This window comes from Mustela lutreola, chromosome 7 (assembly GCF_030435805.1).
Source record: "Mustela lutreola isolate mMusLut2 chromosome 7, mMusLut2.pri, whole genome shotgun sequence".
NCBI lineage: Eukaryota > Metazoa > Chordata > Mammalia > Carnivora > Mustelidae > Mustela > Mustela lutreola.
Window position 1 is genome coordinate 74395244 of NC_081296.1, and position 22773 is coordinate 74418016.

The 22773-nt window shown below is 35.9% G+C and overlaps 1 protein-coding gene across 5 annotated transcripts in view; it reads right to left on the reverse strand.

Moving 5' to 3' along the window:
• The window catches only part of CEP152 (centrosomal protein 152), a 91650-nt gene that overhangs the window by 16135 nt on the left and 52742 nt on the right, over positions 1 to 22773 (reverse strand). For all 5 annotated transcript variants that reach the window (XM_059181484.1, XM_059181481.1, XM_059181485.1 and 2 more), the window contains 8 exons: positions 21517 to 21639; positions 20824 to 20933; positions 19946 to 20074; positions 19682 to 19814; positions 13171 to 13452; positions 10694 to 10825; positions 5708 to 6358; positions 2618 to 2759 (listed from right to left, as the gene is read on the reverse strand). In XM_059181484.1, the coding sequence (XP_059037467.1) occupies positions 2618 to 2759; positions 5708 to 6358; positions 10694 to 10825; positions 13171 to 13452; positions 19682 to 19814; positions 19946 to 20074; positions 20824 to 20933; positions 21517 to 21639 (1702 nt within the window). The remainder of the gene's footprint in view (positions 1 to 2617; positions 2760 to 5707; positions 6359 to 10693; positions 10826 to 13170; positions 13453 to 19681; positions 19815 to 19945; positions 20075 to 20823; positions 20934 to 21516; positions 21640 to 22773) is intronic.

Below are 22773 nucleotides of genomic sequence, written 5' to 3' on the forward strand. Positions count from 1 at the left end.
ACCCTGGACAGATTCCTGTACTGCAGGGGGAAAAATAATGAAAGACATTATTGCATCAGTTGACAAAATTAGAATCCAAACAGGTCGATACAATATTTATCAAATGCTTACTTTACTATACTAAGGTATAAAAGAAAAAAATTCCTATTTTTAAAAAATACACACTGAAGTATTTAGGGGTAAAAGGGCACAATGAATATAATATCCTCAAATGGTTCAGGAAAGGAAATGAAATGTTCACATACACATAAGCACAGAAAAATATAAAATTGTATACAACGTTATTAACAAATGTATCTAGGTAAAGGATAGATGAGTGCTACTTGTAACTATTTTTACCTTTGTAACTTTTCTGTAAGTTTAAAATTGTCTCCAAATGAAAAAAATACTTAAAACTATCAAAAGGTACAAAATGTATAAAAGTTGTGTGGCACAGTACCTGGCAGAGAATAGCATACAATATGTAACAGCTATTGCTATTAGTAATATACAGAATTTGCAAAATTTAAATCATATGCAAAAATGATACAAAAATAGATTATTACTATTAACATAATTGATATAATAAAGTAGGAACACAAACTGGCATAGATCAAAAGCCCATACCCAAAAACTTAATGTAAAATCATTGGTTCAGCAAAATTATTCTTAGCTCTTTCCTGACTTTAATTTCCTTTGAATGGTGCCATTTATGTCCATGAGCATCAAAGAATTAATGAAGCATCACACTGGTATCATACACAGCATTTATATTTTTTATTTAAGATACTGTTGTAAAACTAGAAACCAGGCAAACGCCCACTGACAAGAGACTAAATTATAGTATATTCATGGAATGGACTAGTACACAGCAACTAGAACTACATGCATTAACATAGACAAGTATCAGAAGCTTGCTAGTAAGTGGGAAAAAGCGACAAAGACTACAATAAATATTATTAAAATGTTAGAAGACAAAACGATAGCTTTTGCAGGATACCTGTATTTGGTCAAAATACAAAGAAAAGCAAGAGAATAATTTTTAAAAATCAGAATATTTGTTACCCTGGATTGTAAGGAAATTACAGGGATGGAACTGTGGTCAAACACAGAGGGGTCTTCAACAGTACTAGTGACGCTCTAGTTCTTAAGTCAAAGAATGGGCTCCTGGTTGCTAGGTTTCCAAACTTACATGTCCATTACATATTTTCTTTGCATGTATCAAGTGTTTCATAATATTTAACTTACTTTAAAAATGATAAGATATTAGGAGACTATAATCAAATGGTTAACAATGGTGCTCTCTGGAAGTAATATTATAAAGGACTATAGCAATTAATATATATTTTGGATTATTTAGTCTTTTCTAATGAATTGGTTAATGTGTTTGGTTTTAGGGAAAAAAGACTAAAGGAAGAAAAATCTTTTTTGTTGTTTTGTCTTAAGTAAAAACAAATTCCTTTCATATTGATAGGGCTTTCCAAAGCCAAATAATATGTAAAACTTATTGCTACCCATTTCATAAATTTAAAAAAAAAAATTCTGTTTATTCCAAATAAAAACAACAGATATACAATGACACTGAAAAGTAAGAAACAAAATACAAATTAAGGTAGTATTCCCATATACCTAATGAACAATAAGATATTCTCAACTACTCAGAATCTAGAAGTTAGGAAATAGGGCTTATGGATGATCAGGAAAATAACTCTTAACCTACTTCTTAGGAAAGGCAGAGGTTCTCTAAAATTCTGATAATATTAATTACTAAATTAGAAATGGTGGCAACTAAGGTTATTAGCCTAGTACATATGAGTTGTTCTGGCAATTCGCAGTTCTTTTCCAGGTTGCAATAGAGACAGCAGGTAACAAACAGAAAGAGTGGGTACATGTTTGTTTGTGGAGGGCAGAAGCAATCTGTGAGAGATCTGTATTTTGAAAAGGATTAGAGCTAATAAAGGCTATGTCAGTTCCTAGATGAGAATTCTCAGCGATTAGGCAACATAAGCCCAATCAATACTCCTCAGTGAGGTCTGAATATGTCAAGGAGCTTCAGGACAATACAGTAATTCTTTTTCATAATGACAACTCTAAGTCATTATGGAAACGTTAAGCTATTAATTTACCAAATATTCAAGAACACATTCACTCTGCCATGTATTGGAGAGGAAAAGATAAAACACTGTTCCTGCTCTCAAGAAACTCACAAATCAGGAAACACCTCTTCAGAAAGATTTCCATTAAAAAATGGTTGAAATAACTTCAATAACATGAACAAAAAGGTCCCAGTTATTTGGCAATTCTTTTATATGAAACCTGTGATTTCCCAATAAAGCCAGGGAATAAAAACATGACTGTTCTATTTAAATTCTCATTCTTCTCCTTACAATAAGAACTACTTATGAAGGGCAGGAAGACCATGAAAAAATAGAATTAAGAGGGTCTAAAGCATCCCCGTGTCCTAAATGCAAAATGAAATCCAGGGAGAAGACACAGATTAGATAGGAGTAATATTACCTACCACTTGTCCACTCATAAAAGCTGCATGCATCTTTGACTTCCTTTTATCCTCAAAGCAACCCTCTGCAACTGTGAATATGAATGTAACAAAGACCAGTAGGAATAAAATCCCCATTACCAGCTTCTGCTTCTGTTTTTTGCAAGGCCAACGCCTGAGCACAGCATCCAAAAGTAGGTGCAGGAAGGACTGCCAAGACTCCGGAGTCTCCTCTGCCAGTGACCTCTGTGGCAGGATCCTTAGAGATCTTGGCCATATTTCTCTGAAAAAGAGTATCTTCACAGTTAATGCATGTAAAAATCTTTACACAATTCTCTATTTAAAATGATCATATTAAAAACATAAAAAGAAAACACTGCCTGAAAAAAATCTTGCTTAAACCATCACCAGTATTTTTGTTAGGGTGTTTCAGGAATACTGTCATTACTATGAATTAGTCTACCATGACCATAATTTTCAAATTAGAACATTATCTGACAGAAGTCTGGTGGGCCAACTATGAGACAGATAGGAGATATAGTTTGCACACATATATATGAATTTAAGATATTTTAATGGTTTCTGTGGTCAAATCACAATTGTTCTTAGAAATCTAAAATATTTAAAAAAAAAGAAATCTAGGATATCTTCACTGCAGCAGAGGTCAAACTCAGAAACTATATCAAACTTTTGTCTCCCACAAATTTAAAGTTTCATTTATATAGTAGGTTACATTTCTAAATACTTTAATATATACTGTCAACTTACAAGGAAGTTCTGTTGAATTCCAAAGTTAGAGAAACTGAAGCTAACCTAAACATTTTGCACAAAACTATTTCTTCACTAACATTTACTGAACACTTTCGGTGTTCTAGTCCCTTTTATAGCAATACAGCTACTAAAACCATTAATGGTGAAACATTCTTTTAAGGCAGTGTTTTTAGATTCTAGATGACTACTAAATCCCAAAGGAACAGAACAGGTGATCTTGAAAAAGGCACCTTGTTTAATTACTTAAAACCGACATATCAGCTTGATTCTAGAAGCCTCAGTTTTGATTATAAGAAACCCATTTAACTGGCTGTTGGAAAACCTACTTACAATGTGCATCAGAAGCAGAGGTCAGCAGTTACATAGAAAATGCAAACTCCAGGCAATCAAGGGGATATGAGGCTGAGGCCAAAAGGAGAAATAAAAGTTGAACGCTAAGGTAGCCAATGTTTCCAGATTTTACTCAAAATTGGAGAAAAGCCAAGGTGACAAAAATAGCAGAAGCAGCAACTTTCTTGTCTTAGTTTTAACTTAAAATTGGTGGTAAGGAAAGACAGAACAAGCATCCTTAAATTTGTTTGAAAATTCTGTTCCAATTGATATTTTTGCTTTTTGCATTTTTTCCCCCATCATGGCCAATTGTATTAATGTATTCCAATAAGGCATTAATTTTCTTGGAAACTTCATTTTTTATCTGATTGCATCCTGTCCATTTTAAAAAACTTTTGATCATCTAAGTTATTTCAAACAAGGACTTGTTTTTTTATATGTACTGATTATTTTTTCCTGGTTTAATTTTCACAAACAGTTCTAAAAATGACAAATTTAATAAACTATGATTCATAATTTCTTCATATTAATAGCACTTATATTGCAAACTTACAATCACTGGTTACAATCATTGCTTTACCTCAAGGTCCTGAGCTGGGATAGATCTTGAACAGCAGACAATCCAGTATTCTTCTATGACAAATGCCAGAGGAGGCATTTCAAAGTCACACTTTTTTCAGGAAAAGAATCTGATCCCACCCAACAAAAGCCACAAAAGTCTAAGTTCTTAACCAAATTATGTGATTCTGTCTCCATAGGCATGTGAGCAACATTAAGTCATCCAGATGATCTTAACACTGCTAGCACAATCAGAAACCCTATACAGAGACCCCAGAATTGAGTGTATATTGATAGAAAAAAGGTGTTATATTTTCCTGATCTTTGTAGCAGAAATTGCCTTTTCGGGAAAGTAAACGAGAAAGCACGTAACATGATTTTCTCATCTCTACTCACCCTTAACACTCGCTCTAAGTAATTCTTAGTTATTTTTCCAAATTTTTCAATTAAGTATTACGACCATTATTCATGGGAAGTGATCTTGCCCAGTTATTTTTACATTGAAAACAACTCTTAACTGGTTGCTTTCACATCTCTGAGAAATCAGAGTAATAGTATCAACTGGGGTGAACTGGGATGGGGTAAACTGATCTTTCAGGTAACTTTTGGGTATAAAATTCTGTGCTATCTCAAACACAGGAGGCAGAAAGTCCAAGCCGTGTCATTTATACCCTACAAAACACTGGCAGTTACACTGGCAGTTACCAGTTATGCAGGTAACAGAGTAATTATCCTCAAGTGTAGGACTGGAACTCCGATTTTCTTTCCCAGCTTGTAACTTTCCAGTAAGTATTACTATCAAATGTTCAATCCTGCCTTGAAAATCATTAATCATGGTATCTTAATAAAACTTAACTCTTATGACTGTTCTCAAAACTTATAATATCGGCATTTTTTTCTACCTCTAATTCCAAATGTTGAAACTGGCTACATATCATTCTAGACTTTTCATGCATATCTCCTTTCTTTAATCATCAGATCTTTCACCAAAACTAAAAGCTAGTATCAGAGACTACTTAGACAACTGAAAGAATATCATTAACTCATTCTACATGCACAGATATAGTAGAGCAACAAACCTGGGCTTCAGAGTTTTGTATGAGTGAGCCATACTTCTAACTGCTTGTTCTACATTTTTTGTACTTGGTTGGCATTTTTTTGCCTTTGTGACATAAATTCCTTGAGGGCAAGAAACAGGCTTCCAAACTCTTTAGAAGCTCTTAAGAAACCCTAGTTTAATATGATGCATATTTCTTGAAGTGCCCATGCCCAAGAAACAAAAATAGGAATGAGAGTTAATTCAGTTTCTCAAAGCTCAGGCCCTTACAAAGGACAGCATATATTTTTTAGGAAAAAGAGGTCTACAGCCTAAAAGCTCTGTCTCATATTTGTGGCACCATGAAGAAGCAAAGCTTTTTGGCAAAAAGAAATGAAATCCTCTGGATTCACTACAAAAAGTTGTTAAGCCACTGCTAAAAACTCAAGTTTCATGTCTACTAAACTGTAAAATGAAGACTTCTACAATCATCTCTGATATTTATTAATAGTGCTTTTCATTTATCAGGAACATACCTTTTCCCACTCGGAGTTGGCATTTTCTATAGCTAGGGAGAGGAGATCTCGAAAAGCTTTCTGTATGCAGGCCTTTAGTTTTTCAAAATATTGGGCAGACACCCATTTTGAAGAACAAGTTGACACGAGTTCCAAGAGTTGCTTGTTTTCTGAATCACTGACATGTTCCTTTTGGGTGTCCTTCAGGAGAAATTCAAGTACAGTGAGGATGTCTTCCTCATACTGATAGATTTCCAGTTGGATCCTCCTGGCTTCCTGCGCTGCCCATTCCCTACGACTCTGGTCTAGACATGTTTGCAATTCTGTCTCCTTCTGAAGAAGTAGTTCAGTTTTCTGTTTCACAAAGTCTTCTTTGGCTGCCGCAAGCACCTCATTAATTTTATTTCGATGATCATCTAAAAATTGCCGGTAATCTTGTTCATTTTGTTCTTGAATTTTGTGGATTTCTTCTTGCTTTTCTTTGTTCCATTCACTCCGGGCCTTTGCCAGCTCAGCCCTGACAACCACAGGGACTTCCTCATTCTTTAACTCAAGCTCTCTCTGGAGAGAATGAATCTTCTCTTCCAATTCTTTTCCAGGTATTCCACTTTTTTTCATATTTTCAAGCTCGTTTTTCCATTTCTCTTTAGCTTCAGAAATAGCAAATGATATCTAAAAGACATAACAATGCACATTTAAAATTCTTTGTGATCTCCTCATTAATTAAAAAATTACAGTAACTATTTGGGATAAGACATTGTTCCTAAAATATACCTATATACTATAACCTAAGATCCTTTCCTTATTTTTTTTTAAAGACTTCATTTATTTATTTGAGAGAGAATGAGCAGAGGGAGGAAGAGAGGGAAAAGCAGAAGCAGACTCCCCACTGATCAGGGAGCCCAATGCGGGGCTCCATCCCAGGACCCAGGATCATGACCCAAGCCCAAGGCAGACGCTTAAATGACTGAGCCACCTAGGTGCCCCCTCTTCATTTTAAATGACCTAGTATTTTTGTCTTAAAACACCAGTTTCTTGAAAGAGAACTAGAAATTTAAACTGACCCCAAATATATGTAATTATACAATTACCCAAAATTAACTTCTGAAAAAAATTCCTATTAGTCTTACACAGATGTAGCCTCAAATTTTATCTATGTCCATGGCAAATGAAATATCTTCTTACATAAAGCAAAAGAAGCCACATAAAGAAATCTATAACATATACCTGCATAACTTGGCAGACAAATATAACTGTATTTTAATGGAAGCACAGTGGTTAGCAGAGTTCATTAAATGACAATACCAGACAGAAAAAGTCATTTTACTCATTAATCTAATTTTCTGAAAGAATAAGAAGACTAGCAGATCACAGAGAGTAGTAGTACATAACCAAGAAGTCCTAGGGAACCAAAAAGCCAAAGCTTGGCTCTAACCCCACCTCTGGCTGCCGAGAGCTGCCTAGCACGGTGCTTAACAGGGCAGGCTCTGGGGACACACGACCATAGGAAACTGACCAGCTGTGGGATCAAGGGCACAATCCTCAAATTCTTTGAGCCTTAGGGTCCTCAATTATAAAATGGGGACCAATTATAATGCTTACCTGACAGAATTTTGTTAGGAATAAATGACGAAAGAAAAAAAAATCCATTTGAAGCCTTTAGTCTAGAGCCTGGCAGATAAGGACTCAATAAATGTTATGTCGTTCTTACTTTTGGCTGCATGGCCTTAGAAAAGTCACTTAATCTATTTTGTATATAATATGAGATTAATCACCTTAATCTCATAAGGTGCAGATCAGATAATGACCTTAAGTCTCTTTTATAAATTCAAAAATGTCAAAAGCATATGTGTTAAAGCAAGCATTTCCAAAAGCTTGGCCTGGACAGTGATGATTGGTAGTAATCAGTACTATCTAAATGTATGCTCTGGCTGTTGAAATAGGGTTATTTCCTAAATTTTCAGGTATTATATAATCTTAGCAAACATCTTCAACTAAAAAATTCTTAAATATGTTATAAACCTTTATTCAACAATGTATTCCTGAAGAGTTGCACATAAATCAAAATTTTTGAATTGTATTTTAAATTTTCTAAGGGAACCCACCATCTAAGATGAGCTTTACAAAAGAATGTACAGCAAAATTCTTTTGCTACCAGCAGGATAATTCAGTAGTGATGTGAAACATGTTTAAAGAGTGCTGTAAGGGAAAACAGGCTTGTCACCGTGGATACCTGAAAATCATTACCAGGTGACTTGGTGGAGGTGGAAGATCCTACAGAATTTGGATGACCTGTTGACCTCATCAAAAGTGTGTATCCTCTCACATGAAGTGGTGCAAAGCAAATTTGACAGCATTAAGCAACTCAGGGGTTTCCTGATAGTTGCTATACATTACATCACTTGAGAAGTCTTTAAAAATCCTAATACCCAGGCCACACCCTGTGCCATTAAAACATTGAGCCTGGGGGAGGGAGACTGGCAACAGTATTTTTTAAAAGATCCTATTCACTTTGACATTCAGAGCACTGGGCAGAAATCACATTGTGTCAACACCCTCCGTGGGCCTTCATGATGCTTTGTTTCAAGTCTTTCTAATGTGCAGCTAAAGTTTAGGAACCACTGAACCACCTTGACTCTGGTCAAAGTTGGACTCTGGACAAACTGGCTTTAAATTTTTACAGATCTTGAAGGATCATTTTAACCTTATAAGAACCCTCCAGCTAGTGCTATGAAACTGGCCCTTGCTCACCTTCTTTGGTTTGGAGGAAGGATCCACAAGACGTTAACATTATGTTTTGTGGCTCAATAATTATTTAGAAGAGTGCTGCTTACACCCCAGTGGCTCTAAAAACTTGCAGTGTTACATCACCTAGGAGTCTGTTAGACACACAAATTCTCAGGATTCTCTTAGGCCCACCATTTCAGAATCTCAAGGAAAAAAGCCTAGGAATCTGCTCTAACAAACCCTCCAGGGGGATCTCATGCCAGCTAAAGTTTGAGAATTAACACACTGTCCTCTGATTTCTGCATGTCTGCATTTACATATATCCAGGTCTTCTGGTTCTTAAGGAAAGATCTCTTGACTACTTTATTTTCTATATTCTACCCAACTTTATAATTCCTGACTTCAGAGCTCTGAAACACATGCACGTCCTCACATTATTTCCCTTTTCTCTTCCTCTTAAATTTCCTTTTGAAATATGTCAGCTTACTAAAAAGTATAGAGAATAATGCAATGAGCACCAGTGTGTACTATCACGTAACTTAAGAAGAATGTTAGAACAGTCTATTTGTGCTGAATTATTTCCCTAAGTAACCTGTGGAATAAGATTATAAATATGACATATGAAAAATTCACAATGTCTGTTGCACATATTATTTTCCAAAATGGTTGTAATATTGGGACAACAGTATGTACTTAATACTGCAATGTATTCTTTTGTATTATAATTAAGAAGACAGAATTTACACATGTGGCATAAAATAGTACCCTAAATTTGTTATTTGGACTTCTCATGAAGATTGTATGTCCATTTTCTGCTGTACTTATCCACAGATTCTTGTTTTTCTCATAAATTTGTATTGTTTTTATCGTGTATTAGTATTAACATTTCTCATGTTTAAGATTATTTATTTATTTATTTGACAGAGAGAGAGAAAGAGAAAGAAAGAGAGAGCGCGCGAGCACAAGTGGACAGAGTGGCAGGCCGAGGGAGAGAAAGTAGCTGACTTCCCACTGAGCAAGGAGCCCGATGTGGGGTCCTGATTCCAGGACTCTCAGATCATGACCTGAGCCAAAGGCAGACACTCAAATGACTGAGCCACCCAGGTGCCCCATCGTTTCCCGTGTTTAATTCCTTCATTTTCCTTTTTATTATCCTGTCACTTTTTTTTAATTATAAAAGCAAAAATGTTTTAAATGTTTGTACCTATTTTATCTACTTACTTTATCTATCTTTGCTACTACGTCTGTTGTCCCAAAATTGAGTTATTATGGTAAAGATCTAAAATATCCCTGCTTTCCCCTATGTGCTTATTTAAAATGTTTTTCTTTTTTCCTTTTTTCTTTTCTTTGGTGGGCAGTAAAGCAAAACCTATTGATAGTTAAGTTTATTGACTGATAGTACAAAGCTCCTGGAGAGAGACCCAAGAGGGTTGCCCTAAAAATGTTTAACTTCTTAATAATTTAGCCTTTATTGTGATGCATGCTTGGGTAACCTTAATTTTTCCAAATTGCTCTCTGGCTATCGTAAAAGTATTTATTATGGAATAATTCCTTATCCCCTTGTTTTGAAACAATTAAGCTTTTATTCACAGTTGGTCCTATCTCTGAAGTATGTATAATACAGAATTCTCAAAAAGAATTCTCTTTTTGTGACTCAACACTGAATTGTCATTTTCCAACATATTCTATTATGTGTTAGGGTTGGACTACTATTTCTTTTCCAGAACATTTAAAAAATTTCTAGTCCTTTCCAAGTAAATTTTAGTATTATTGTGTCAAATTTCAAAACCATGTTCAGTTTACTGTCATTTTGATTAGAATTGGTTTACTCTAATAAATTGGGAGAATGCAAAATGATTTTGTTTCTGGTCAAACATGAGGTATCCGGAAAGGAGTGTTGGCTATTTTCCAAGACTATAAGACTACTGAGTGAGCACAGAGAACAAACCATGTGAAAGGATACTGCACGACTACTAATAAACAGATAAATACCTGCTCCGAATTTCTCCTAATGATAGGGCAAGATCAAATGGGATTCAGTTTCACAGTTAAGGTTACCTTCCTGACTATGAGAGTTTCAGGATCCTAAAATATATTCTTTATCCCTCAATATCTTGATGATGATAACAGACATCATCAGCCAGGCTCTGAGCTAATGTTCAACATGGATGATTGTACTTAATCCTTCCATAACCATCTGAGTAGATACAAATTCCCTGGACAAAGCTGGGAGGTCAGGAGAGAGGCCGTTGTGAAGCATCTCTCAAGGAGAGCGCTTACCCGTCTGGCCACAGTGATGTCTTGTTGTTCTTCCCACTTCTTCTGTTCTGCTCTGACATGTGCTTTATACTCTGCAAGGTCAGGCATTTCTTCCAGCCATCGATGACGAGCATTTTGCACAGCTGTTTCCACCTGCAATTGGTTATTGCAAGAGAAAGAGGTAAAGTGAGGTATTAACCTTCAGAAAGAGCCCATTTGCAAATAGCTACTACAATTTCATGTGTATTTCACACTGTACCATACTACATTAGTTACAGTGAGACTTCTAGTACTCCACCTGACCCCCAACAGTAGGTTCTCATCCTTCTGTTCAAAACTTCCCACACTGCCCCAAGTGAATGCCACCACAACAAGCAGAAATCTATAAATGTTCGACGGTCAATACTACTATTAGAAAGTTTCATACAAGGTACCAATGCCATTTCCAAAAAACTCCTATTTCTCTTGAGAAAAAGGAGAAGACATGCAGGAATGCTACTTGAGGTCAGCTGCTGTCTAGTAGCACACCAACCATATCCACAGTCCTCCTGCCTTACATATAAACACATTAACACATGCCAGCACACACCGATACTTTTTATAGCTTTGTCCCAGAACAAGTTTTCCTGTCTATTGTGAGTTTGCAACTAAAGAATGAAGGTGATGCATCGATTCAGGCAAAAATGTAAGACCTGAAGAATTATGAGGGCTACATGGTTGTAAATCTGTCACAGGTTACCACAAGATAATTAAGTACTCTTCCCTTATTTTGAAATACACACAGACAAACATATACCCACATCCATACAAACATACAGAAACCAAGTTGACATAAGGGGCTGAACTGTTTTTGTAAAATGCTATATATATTTACAGGTAAATTCCAAGGAGTTAAAATTATGGGGAAAAGATAAAGTTCCTATAGAAATTTATATTCCTTAAAAAGTTATTATGACTACTTCCTTTCTACTACATCATGTTATTTATTTTTCTTCACAAGATCTGTGATTAGATATACACCAGAGCAGTATCCTTAAACATATCTCTTTGTCTGTAGAACATTTTCTTAACTCTGTTCAAACCTTAAACATTTCAGGAAATTATTTAACTGACAGAAGATGCCCTTGATACCATTATATATATCTGCCTATGTTTCCATTCCATAAGGATTCCCTATAAAATCACAGAACAATTTAACAAAGAAGCAGAATGTCAAGTTTTTATCAAAAGTGGAATATACTTTTTTAACATATTACTTCAGGAATTATTTTAAGAGTTTTTAATCAGTGATAGCTCTAAAAGAGTAAATATAAACTAAAGAATGTTAATATTAAGGTCCAGGAACCTTTGAGGGACTAAATATCCTGTCAGGTGCTCTGTGAGGTCAAGACTATTTTCAAAATAATATTCAGACCTTTTCTTTTTTCACTCCCACTCATTCATGTGTGGACAACACAATGCTGCAGAGGCTACATGCTATATAGCATCTCATTGCTCTGACAGCCAATGGCAAGCACACTTCAGTATTCTTTTTTTAAAAATTTCTCAAAGTTATTTTCCAATACAGTAAATAGGTATAACACACACAGAGAAAAGCTCTTTAGGGTCTTACATTTTTTGAAAGTGTAAAGGCATCCTGAAACCAAAAAATCACCATAATAATACAGATAAAAAAGTATTAATTCTTTATTCCATTTATACAGAGCTATACTTTTCTCAGTATGACACTTTTGAAAACCAAGTAACATGGCCCAGTTAAATGGGAGCTAGTTGTCTGAGTGCTTGGTCCAAGGGGAGGCAATGGCACCGCTTTCTGGCAGGATATGGGATTGACAATGTCCCATTTGAGGGGCATGCCTGCAGATTCAACTCTGCAAGTCTCAATGTAAATACTGTTAAATAGCTTACTTGCTTTAAGTTTGTTTTTCTAGAACTACTTCAGTGAAGTATTTTCTGTAAAGTTAGATATGAAAGATACATAGTGAAATTGTGCTTCATTCAGCTGTAAAACCACCTTTAACCTTGATCATCCTAATGCTAGATTGCAAAAGGAGCAAATATTCGGAAAACTTAAAGAATACACAGAAAAACCAAGGGAGTAAAAGCTTTGTGACAGAAATATAATGAAGAAAATTTTAGTGACAACATATGAGGTTCTCTACCCTAGAATTCATAAAAATTTTTTTAAAATATAAAGTTATGAGGGTGCCTGGGTGTCTCAGTCTGTTAAGCGGTTGCTTTCGGCTCAGGTCATGATCCCAGGGTCCTGGAATCAAGCCCTATTTCGGTTTCCTTGTTTGGCAAGGAACCTGCTTCTCCCTCTCCCTCTGCCTGCCTGTAGCTCCCCCGGCTTGTGTTCTCTCTATCTGTGTCAAAAAAAATAAAGTCTTCAAAAATATATATATATAAAGTTACAAACAAGTTCAATGGTACCATTTTACAGGTTTTCATTAATAGGCAGTTCCAATAATTTTGCAATAATAAAGCATTAATATTACCTGTTTGGCAATATTTTCACAGTATTTGAGTTCTAATTCAACCTCAAGTTTTTTCAAGCCCCCACTGATAGCTGTCTCCTTCTCTTGTTCTAAATCTTGCCGGATCTTCCGCGTTTGTTCTTCTAGCATGATTGCCATCTCTTTCTTGGCAATAACATCCATGGCGGTAACTTGATCAGTTTGGCTGCAACAATCTGAGGTCTTCTTTTTCAGGGCCTTTATGGTTTGATCCAGCTTAGACTGCCACTCCTTTTCAAGCTGTTGAATAAGTTCTTGTTTGATCTGTTTTCAGAAGAAAAAACATACAAAAAAAATACTCAAATAAGCAAAAACTAGAATTAATAGCTAGCCAAAAGAGCAACCACAGCTGTGTTTGAAAACCATCTAGACATTGTTGTAGTAATTACATGAGATTTAGAAACTTGGTTGATGAAAATATATTCTCAAGTAAATCCTGAAAGTTACTGTGTATATACATGACATAAATCACATGGAGGATTTAAGTGTACTGCATAAGGTTAGGCTATCTCGCTCTCAAGATGCAACCTTCTGGAAGCTTTGACACCGCCACTATAAAGATGACATGATTCCTTTTTTTTTTTTTAGAAGAAAACTTCTATTAATATGTGGTTTTTTCCCCATCAACACCAGGCTTTCCACAAAGCAAGGACTGAGTTAAATCTAATTAATCAACCTAAAACTGAACAATCTAAAAACAGTTCTATTTATTAAATAGATTAGAATCTTGTTATGATACTAAGCTCTAGTGTTAGAGTTAACTGTAAATTCAAGAAGTGGGGAGGCAGAGTAGAAGAACGTGTTGTTGTTGTTTTTACTTTATTTTTTTCAGTGTTCCAAGATTGTTTATGCACCACACTCAGTGCTCCATGCAGTACGTGCCCTCCTGAATACACACCACCAGGCCATCCCACCCTCCCACACTCCCCCCAAAACCCTCAGTTTGTTTCTCAGAGTCCACAATCTCTCATGGTTTGTTTCCCCTCTGATTCCCCTAACTCACTTCTCCTCTCCATCTCCCACTGTCCTCCATGTTATTCCTTGTGCTCCACAAGTAAGTCAGAAGAGTGTTTTAATGATAGCTTTCTACTTTCAACAAAATGCTACGATGCATCCAAACACAGTCAGTCTTAGGCAAAAATGTGATACAGCAGAACTTGCTTTTTCTTTTTCCTGTTTTCTACCTTCTGGGTATCCAGAGTTCTCGAACCACTTCCCTGGCTACCACATTCCCAGATCGTATTGGTTCATTTGAAATGGCAACCTTTGTAAGGGTTTATGCTTTCCTGACAGTCTCCCCAAAACATTAGCTATCTCATTCTTGTAAAAACTGGTGAGCAAATTCAGCGAAAAACAATTTGCGACAATGTAAAAATAGGGAATTTGTATTGTGCTACCCAGATTTTATATATATAAATACATACAACATATATATTCTAGAATATATATTTTTATATTAAAACATGACAAGTAAAAGAATTTCAGGTGCCAGCACTAGACTGATGAATTGCTCTTGGGGATGTGGAAAGCAGGAAAGGCTGAAAGAAAGAACAGTGGTCTACTAATCCACTTTTAGGTGGTACCAATTCCAATTAATAGCGATCTTGTGCTTAAAAGAACCTAATTTCAATAAGCGTGAAAATTTATTTCATTTCTAAGTTTTCTAGATCATAAACTGATTCTAAATTTTGTAGAAAACTACTAGCAATCTCATTTGCTACTTAGGTAACAAAGGTAATGTTTTGTGCTTCTGAGCCTGTCTAGTCATTACTTCTTTCTTCTAATCTACAATACAGGGTATTTATTTCTTATTATAGACTGTTTTGGAGTTATCTGAACCATTCCCCAATATGAAATTAGATGTGGATTTCATTTTGAGGAATCAAAAAAGTGCTCCTCCAGTGCTCGCTTCGGCAGCACATATACTAAAAAAAAAAAGTGCTCCTCCAAAATCCATTATATCCTGAATTGGGTTGAAGAGTTACGGGGCAGGGGGAGTTTTAAAAAAATAAAAGCTTACTAGTGTAAGCTGCCAATGGCCCAATTCTGAGACATAAAATAAATGATTACGTATGTACTTGGCAATTAAAAATTGTGTTCAGGAAAAACTGTTCTCTACAGTTAATACTACCCTTTTTAAACATGGTGACTAGAAAGAAATTTTAACCCACACCTCTTTCTGCTCCTCATCCCAGAGTGATTTGGCTAACACCACTTCATTTTCAACCTGTTGCTTAATATCAGTTTCTTGTTCTTTCAGCCACTTGTTCTTTTCCATCATTAGGGTATCTTGGTACTTTTCTTCAAGATCCACCTGCAGTTTGCTTACATATTCTTCTCTTTCCTCCAATAGCTGTCTCTTTAAACAAAATTCAAGTAAATATCTCTGTACGAACTAATACTCTTCAAGTCAAATATATAAAATGATGGCTACATGCACGTAATAGCAACAGAGACAAATGATCTTCCTACATGCTAACTCTATCTGCTTAGTGAACTGTCTTGTGAAGACCTTAGACCTCAAATATTGGATAAAAAAAATGTATATATGGCTATATAAAAAGAAAAAGCATCTAACTATTCAATAAATAAATTCCCAGAACACCAACTTTTTAAAAAAGTGAAACTGACATTTACATTTACACCTTACCCATCACGGGACTCATTAGATATTATAGCCCAGAAATAAAATGTATACTTCTCAAAGACTTATAATCCAATGCAAGTCAAAAATTATTGCTCTATCTTAAAAGTTACGCATCCTATAATAAATTCAGATTGGTATTATTTTTTTTCACTACCAAAGACAAAATTTTTTATCACAACCAGCTAAAGCATTATCAAATAGCTTGATATTTGATATCAAGGGCCAGATAAAGTCTAATAATTTAAGTATTACTATAACATTCTCTACTTACTCTAGGAATCCAGTTGATCAAAAAACTCTAATAAAGGTCTACCACTCAGGGGTCGAAATAACCTGTAACAGTTTTGTTTTGGAAATTTTCAGAAATGGTTCTCTGGACATTCCACTGAGATCCCACTGAAGCCCACAGAATGTCATGCCTGAGAAGTGTACATGTGCCATTCCTACTGCCAAGCAGCAACAGAGCTCGGGCTCGGTGTCTCTTTACCATTAGTTTCGATTTAGGACTAGCTGGTTGTCTGAGTTTTTTTCTGGTTCACACCTGACCTGGCTTATTTTGGTCTGGATTGCCGTCTGATGCCTTTCTACCAATGGCAGGTGCCAAAAAGATACCACCTAGTTTTGCTCAGTGTTGCATGGTTGCATGGTTTCGGAAATTCTCTGGTAACTAAAGGATCCATTTACTCACACTCAAGTCATGGAAACTACAGTTGTACTAATACTATAGGACAGTCTCCATCACATGGCTGAGTTGTCTAGGCTCATATCACATATCACTGTTATTTTTTGTTGACTTTAGAAAGAATCCTCAAATTATCTTACTTGTGTACATCTATCCTTCAGGAGTTGTTTCCATATGAATCTACATTTCCTTTAGACTCAACAGAAAACTGCTACCAATTTTCTGTGTATTTGTATGTTTGTGTATAGATCAGCTTTGCTACATAGTAAGCCAGCCAAAATTTAATAAAACTAAACTAAAATAGCAAACATCTATTATTTCTCATGATTCTCTGGGTCAGCTGGGTGGTGGTTCTGACCTAAGTCAATGCTGCTGATCTCTGCAAGCAGTTGAGGTTATATGGTCTAAGATGGCCTCACTCACATGTCTGGGTATTAGCTTAATGTCTGGCTAGAAGGATGACTTGGTCACATGGGTCATCACCCAGCAAGTTATCCCAGATCATTCACATGGTGGTGGTCACAGTGTTCCTCAGAGTGTCAAACTTATAAGCTCCAATGCACAAGTGCGTTTTAAGGCTCTTTTTGCGTATACTAATGTCCCATTGCCCAAAGTAAGTCACGCAGCTAAGATCAGATTCAAGGGATGACAAATAGACCACTTCTTACTGAGAATAGCCACAAAGTCACAGCATTCACTGACGGGAAGAACATGTGGCCATTTTTGCAATCTACCACAATGAGGAAAACCTTGCTTTCCTTTCCTTATAGAAGTAAAGTAATAGACCTATTGAGCACCGGGGACCTGCCATTTGAACATCCTACACGGGAATACCTAATTTTTAAAGTTTTATCATTAAAGGAAAGTAAATTTCTGGATAGCTTTAAAACATTTAAACTTTGCATGCCCAAGAGAGCAAAAGAATTCTAACTTCTAAGGAATGACTTAGCATGTATTACAATTTGTATAAATGAGTCTTAAGGTATATGGAAATGACATTATGAATGGGAATACTGCCCACCTTTGCCTTTTCTGCAAATTCATGACCTCCAATGATTACTACCGTCTGAAGGGCTCTGTGTCTACATTTTTCCCATTCTCTGAACAAGCCAGGCTAACATGTGAGGGAAGTTCTCTGTGTTTTAATAAAAGTTTTAAAACTTGGAATTGAGTTCTACTTAACCCACAGTCTGACTCAATAAGTGTTTCAGAAAAGAACATATATGGAACAGGAAAATAAACCCTAGGATTCTTGGGGTTACCTATCTTATAAATTCTGTATCCAGACTAAGTTACTGACCTGAAAGCCAACTGCAGGGAAAATGGCTATGTCCTGCCGAGAAGGACTACCCTGAAGTTCCCTAGCTTGCTTGAGTTTAGTAAGAGTCTTCCATGGTGTGCGTATGAGACATTTCCTAGGAAAACAGATTGGTATATCTTTGCCTACCTCTGGAGGATATGAAAAGATTAATAAATTTCTCTCAAACTTAAAATTCTGTTCTGTCTGACTTACGAAGATCACTAAATTTTATAACAGGTTTGTGTAAGTCTAAATAAAAAACTAAGGTATTCCCAGAGAAGGAATGAATTCTACTTCTCATGTGGTTAAGGACTTGGGCCCTCTCAGTGGGGTGGATATAACTACAAAGGGCTAGCACAAGGCAGTCTTGTAGGGTGGTAAGTCTTCTATACCCTCATCACTCCATACCTATGTTAAATCCTGTGTTAAAAGTGTATAGAACTCTAAACCAGATTAAAAGTCAATTTCACTGTATGACAATTTGAAATTTTTAAAGAAAAATATTTAACCTCTAAGTTTTTTGGAAGGGCCAAATCGCAGTTTTAACTTTCCTTCCTGCTGTGGTGCGCAAGCATTCATGAGCCAGTGTCATATCTGCTGTTAACTGCAAGTGGCTCATTATAGGAGATCCAGTTTTATAGCTAAACTGATTCTTTTAAAAGTATCAAAAAATATATTCCTGAAAAGAATGACCTCTTTGAGAGAAGTGTTCTTCTGTTCTTTGTCAATTTATATATTTAAAAAGAAATAATCCTAGTAGAGATCTCCCCCCATTTTAATTTTTTTAAACATTACTGAAAAGTTCTTAATTTCTAAGTAATTTAATATCCCTTTTAAATTTTATACTGCCAGCACTAACTCAAATAGCTCCCTTTAGAAGTTCTTTTTCCATTAGATGATATGTGTACATGGCATGTTTTTTTTTATCATACTAATCTACTCAAAAATAATCAAAATATTAAATGAGCTGAATTCCTCACCTGCTCTTTACTAATTCTTTTTAAGTCTGTAGTAGCAATAGCCTGCTTTAATGTAACTTTGTTCAGACAACCTCTGTATAGAACATTTACTCACGCCTTTAAAAATATTTTCTAATCTTGACGCAGGTGGCTTTCAAATTGTGGTCTGTAGGCTGGTCCAAAGTGGAAGGGAGAGTCAGACGTGTGTCTGGATGAGACTCCCGCCAGGACAGAGAAGAAAGAGAGGTGACTATTTACATGTGATTTTACTCCTGGACACTCACCAATAGCAACTTCGAAGATTCAGGCAGGAGGAGGAAGTAGAGTAGCCCCTCTGGCTTCCCTAAAAATGAGAAATTCCCTGAAAGATTGGGTCACACTAACAGTGTGACCTTGCTCTCCATAGCTCCATAAGTTCCAAGTTCAAATTCCTGCCCTTCTTCCCAGAAGAAGAAAATGATACTTAGGTACTGAGAGAGAAGTGGGTCAGAGGAAAATGTGTCTGAGGGAATATTTTGTGCAGTGCTCACAGGACTAGGCAGGTTTGCCTGCAGCCAACAAATGACTGCAAAACAAGGATCCCTGGGTTTCAGAGTCAAAGTGACTTGGGTCCATTCTTATTTATTTATTTGTTTGTTTGTTTTTAGAACCCTGTTTTGCCTCTTAGAATAAGTATGTAAGGAAGAATCCTTTTCTTCTATATGTACGACATTTTCTACTTAGGCTTTACTAACCATCTCAATACTTACTATACGTTGTGAGCTATACTGATGTGACATAGCCAAAAGCAAAGGGACTTCGTATGCCTTCCCCAGTTCACAAGACAACAAGTGCATTGGTTTCCACAACAATAGTGAGGCCAGAGGGATGAGATGGAACAAAGAGAACATGAACTTGTCCCATACCTTCTCCTGAGCCTGTTGCTCCTTTTCAATGGTCTTCCTGAGAGTCGATTCCAGGTCATCCTTCTCTCTGCACACCTCCAGGTAACATTCTTGCACAGCAGCCATCTCCTTATTCATCTTGTCTAAGTCAGACCTTGGATACACAAAACCGGCAACTAAATGACCACAAAATAATACAAGGGCTGCAAAACAATTTTCCTCTCAAGTATGGAACAGAATACTGTCTCTACAGCGTAAAGGGTAGCTACACGCTCCTGTTCTTACCTAAGTTGCAATCGAGCCCCCTCATAAACTTCAAAGAGCTGCTGCTTCTCCAGAGCATGCTTTGCTAGGAGGCTTTCCCGAATTTGGGCTTTCATGGCTTCATGGTGCTGCTGGTAAGTCCTCTCACACCTAGAAACAGAAAACAGACAGTAGAATCTGTGGCAGTACCCAGTGTTACTAGAAACACCAACATGAACTGGTGTCTTTTCCTTCCTTCCCTATCCACTCCCTCCCTCTGATGCAACTTATAATCAAGGTCAGGTTGGTTTTCCCCAACCAAAAGTGGTAATAATTAATTCCCAATTGATGAGCTTAAAGAATCTTCAAAATCATCTTTCCTCTGTTTCTAGAGAAAAATTAGAAACTTGGACAAGAAAATGCCCCAATCCTTCACACAGATAATGGTCTTTGGTTGAGGATTATTGACAAAAAATTAATTGAAATAGGGTATAGTTCCAAAATTCCAAGGTATCTAGATTAAATGTAAATACTAGAAGTACCCAACTCACAAGTAAGTTATGCTCCAAAAATCTGTTTCCAAGTTTATGATTTGGTATTTGGAAGACATATTTCCTCCCACAGATTTCTTCCTAATAAAGAATAGTTTCCCAGACAGTCTATAAAAACCATAAAGCTATACTATTTCAATGAACTAGTTTTGATGATGCTATAGAACCCAACCCACTACACAACATCATTCCCATGGAAAATGTGTTCTGAATTCTAATTTGAGAAGCCAGGGACTCCCTCTTCTTCTAAGATCTCAGCAGGGAGGGTTCACTCCATAACTTCTCTTGAATCTTTCTTTCTTTTTTTTCTAAGCAGGGACAGGAGGGCAGAGAGTGGAGGCAGGCATTAGATCTCTATGTAGACTTTACCTATCCACAGCCTCCTGTTTATCACGGTCAAAATCTTGTACCATTTGTCTCATCTGACTACATAAGTCTTGATTTGTATTTCTCAGTTTTTCTTCAGTTTCTTTAAGTTCCTAGATACAAAAGAATAAAGTAGTTAGAGGATATAAACATCATTTTCACTGATTAGTCCAATCTTATCTTTTAAGATCCTCTGTGCTTTATCTCTACCCTGTAACATTGATGAATCATTTTCATAATTCTACAAAGTCTCTTTATAACCCCTGTAAGAGTATAGCTTCATTTATTTGACAAGTAGCTTTCTGATAGGGTTAAGATTTAAAATTTTGAATTCCTTTTGCACTGTATGACATGAAAACATTTAACCAGAGAAGTATTAGCTGACCGAGTCTTAAAATAAGTCTTAGAATTCAATAATCTTCACAGCTATATAAATAAACAAGGTTTAATTTTTTTGGTCAAGAGAAGAACACCTCTAGTAGCCATGTTTCTCTATAGACAAGAAACTGGAATCACCTTCTCATGAAACTACTACCTCATGACCAAAAAAGGGGAATAACTGGAATCCTTAGTCACCTACTAATAAACCTGTCTACTAAATACATTGTCTCTGGATTTTTGAGAAGTCTGTTATATCCTTTGAATTTAATGAGGTCATAAGAATTCTCACAAAATACAGGAAACTTTTTTAATCACCTGATTTTGTTGTTGTAAAACGTGAATTTCATTTTTAAGTCGCAGAATGTCATCTTTGACAATCATATCAGAAGAGCCAGGCCATAATTGGTTAGTTCCATTTTCGGAGGTCTCTTTTTTAGTCTAAATGTTAAAAAGAAATCAAAAGCTTTTCAGGCTTTTAAAAAATTCTAAGTTCTGCTTTTGAATGAATTTCATACCTTCAAAGAAACTGCAAAAACACAAATAATTTCCATATAACTTTTATCACCATCCCCAAATATAACCACAGTATAATGATCAGAACCAGGAAATTAACAAGGATATAGTACTATTAACTAATCTGCAGACCCTATAAAAAAATTCTCCAATTTTTCTCTCACGTCCATTTTCCTAATTCAGGATCCAATCAACGATTCCACATTGCATTTAATTGTCATGTCTCCTTAGTCTCCTTCAATCTAGGGACAATTCAGTCTTTGTCTTTCAAACCTATGACATTTTTTTTGAAGAGTATCAACTAGTTATTTTGTAAGATGTCTTTCAATTTGGGTTTCTCTGATATTACTTCATTATTAAATTCAGGTCATCCATTTTTGTCATGAATACCACAGAAGTGACTTGTGTGTGCTTTAGGAAACAGAGGATGTCAATTTGTGTCATCACTGATGATGGTCAATAAATGAAGGTGGTGTCCGCAGGCACCTTCACTGTAAAGTCATAATTTCTCTACTTGTTATTAGGAATAAGTAGCTTATGAAGAGATACTTGACTATGCAAATATTCTATTCTCTATCTTACACCAAGTTTAACATCTCTTTTATTTCTGTACTTATTTGTTTATATAACCAGTATTAACTCATAGATCTGTATTTTATTCAACAGGTACAATTTTTGAGTCATGACAGACTTTGGCAAGTTGTTTCCCACAAGGCCATGCAAATGTACACGGTTGGAGAGTCTGAGCGAATCTGTCCAACTCTCTTTGCCTCCAATGGCAGTGACTCTCTAGAAATAATTATTGTACTTGATGGGGTAAGGGTAGCCAACTATTGTTTTTATTTGCATTTCTTGCATTGCCATCATACCAGAACCTCTTACATAACCTTCACTGTTTGTTTTTCATCTTCTGAAATTTGTCTGTTTACAGGACTTATTTTCCTCTCACCTCTAAGTGTCTTCCTTACCTACCTTTATACCTTTATGAATTCTTTATTCATTGTGGATGCCACAGAGATTTTTTTTTTTTTTTAAATATCTACTACATTTGACTTGTTG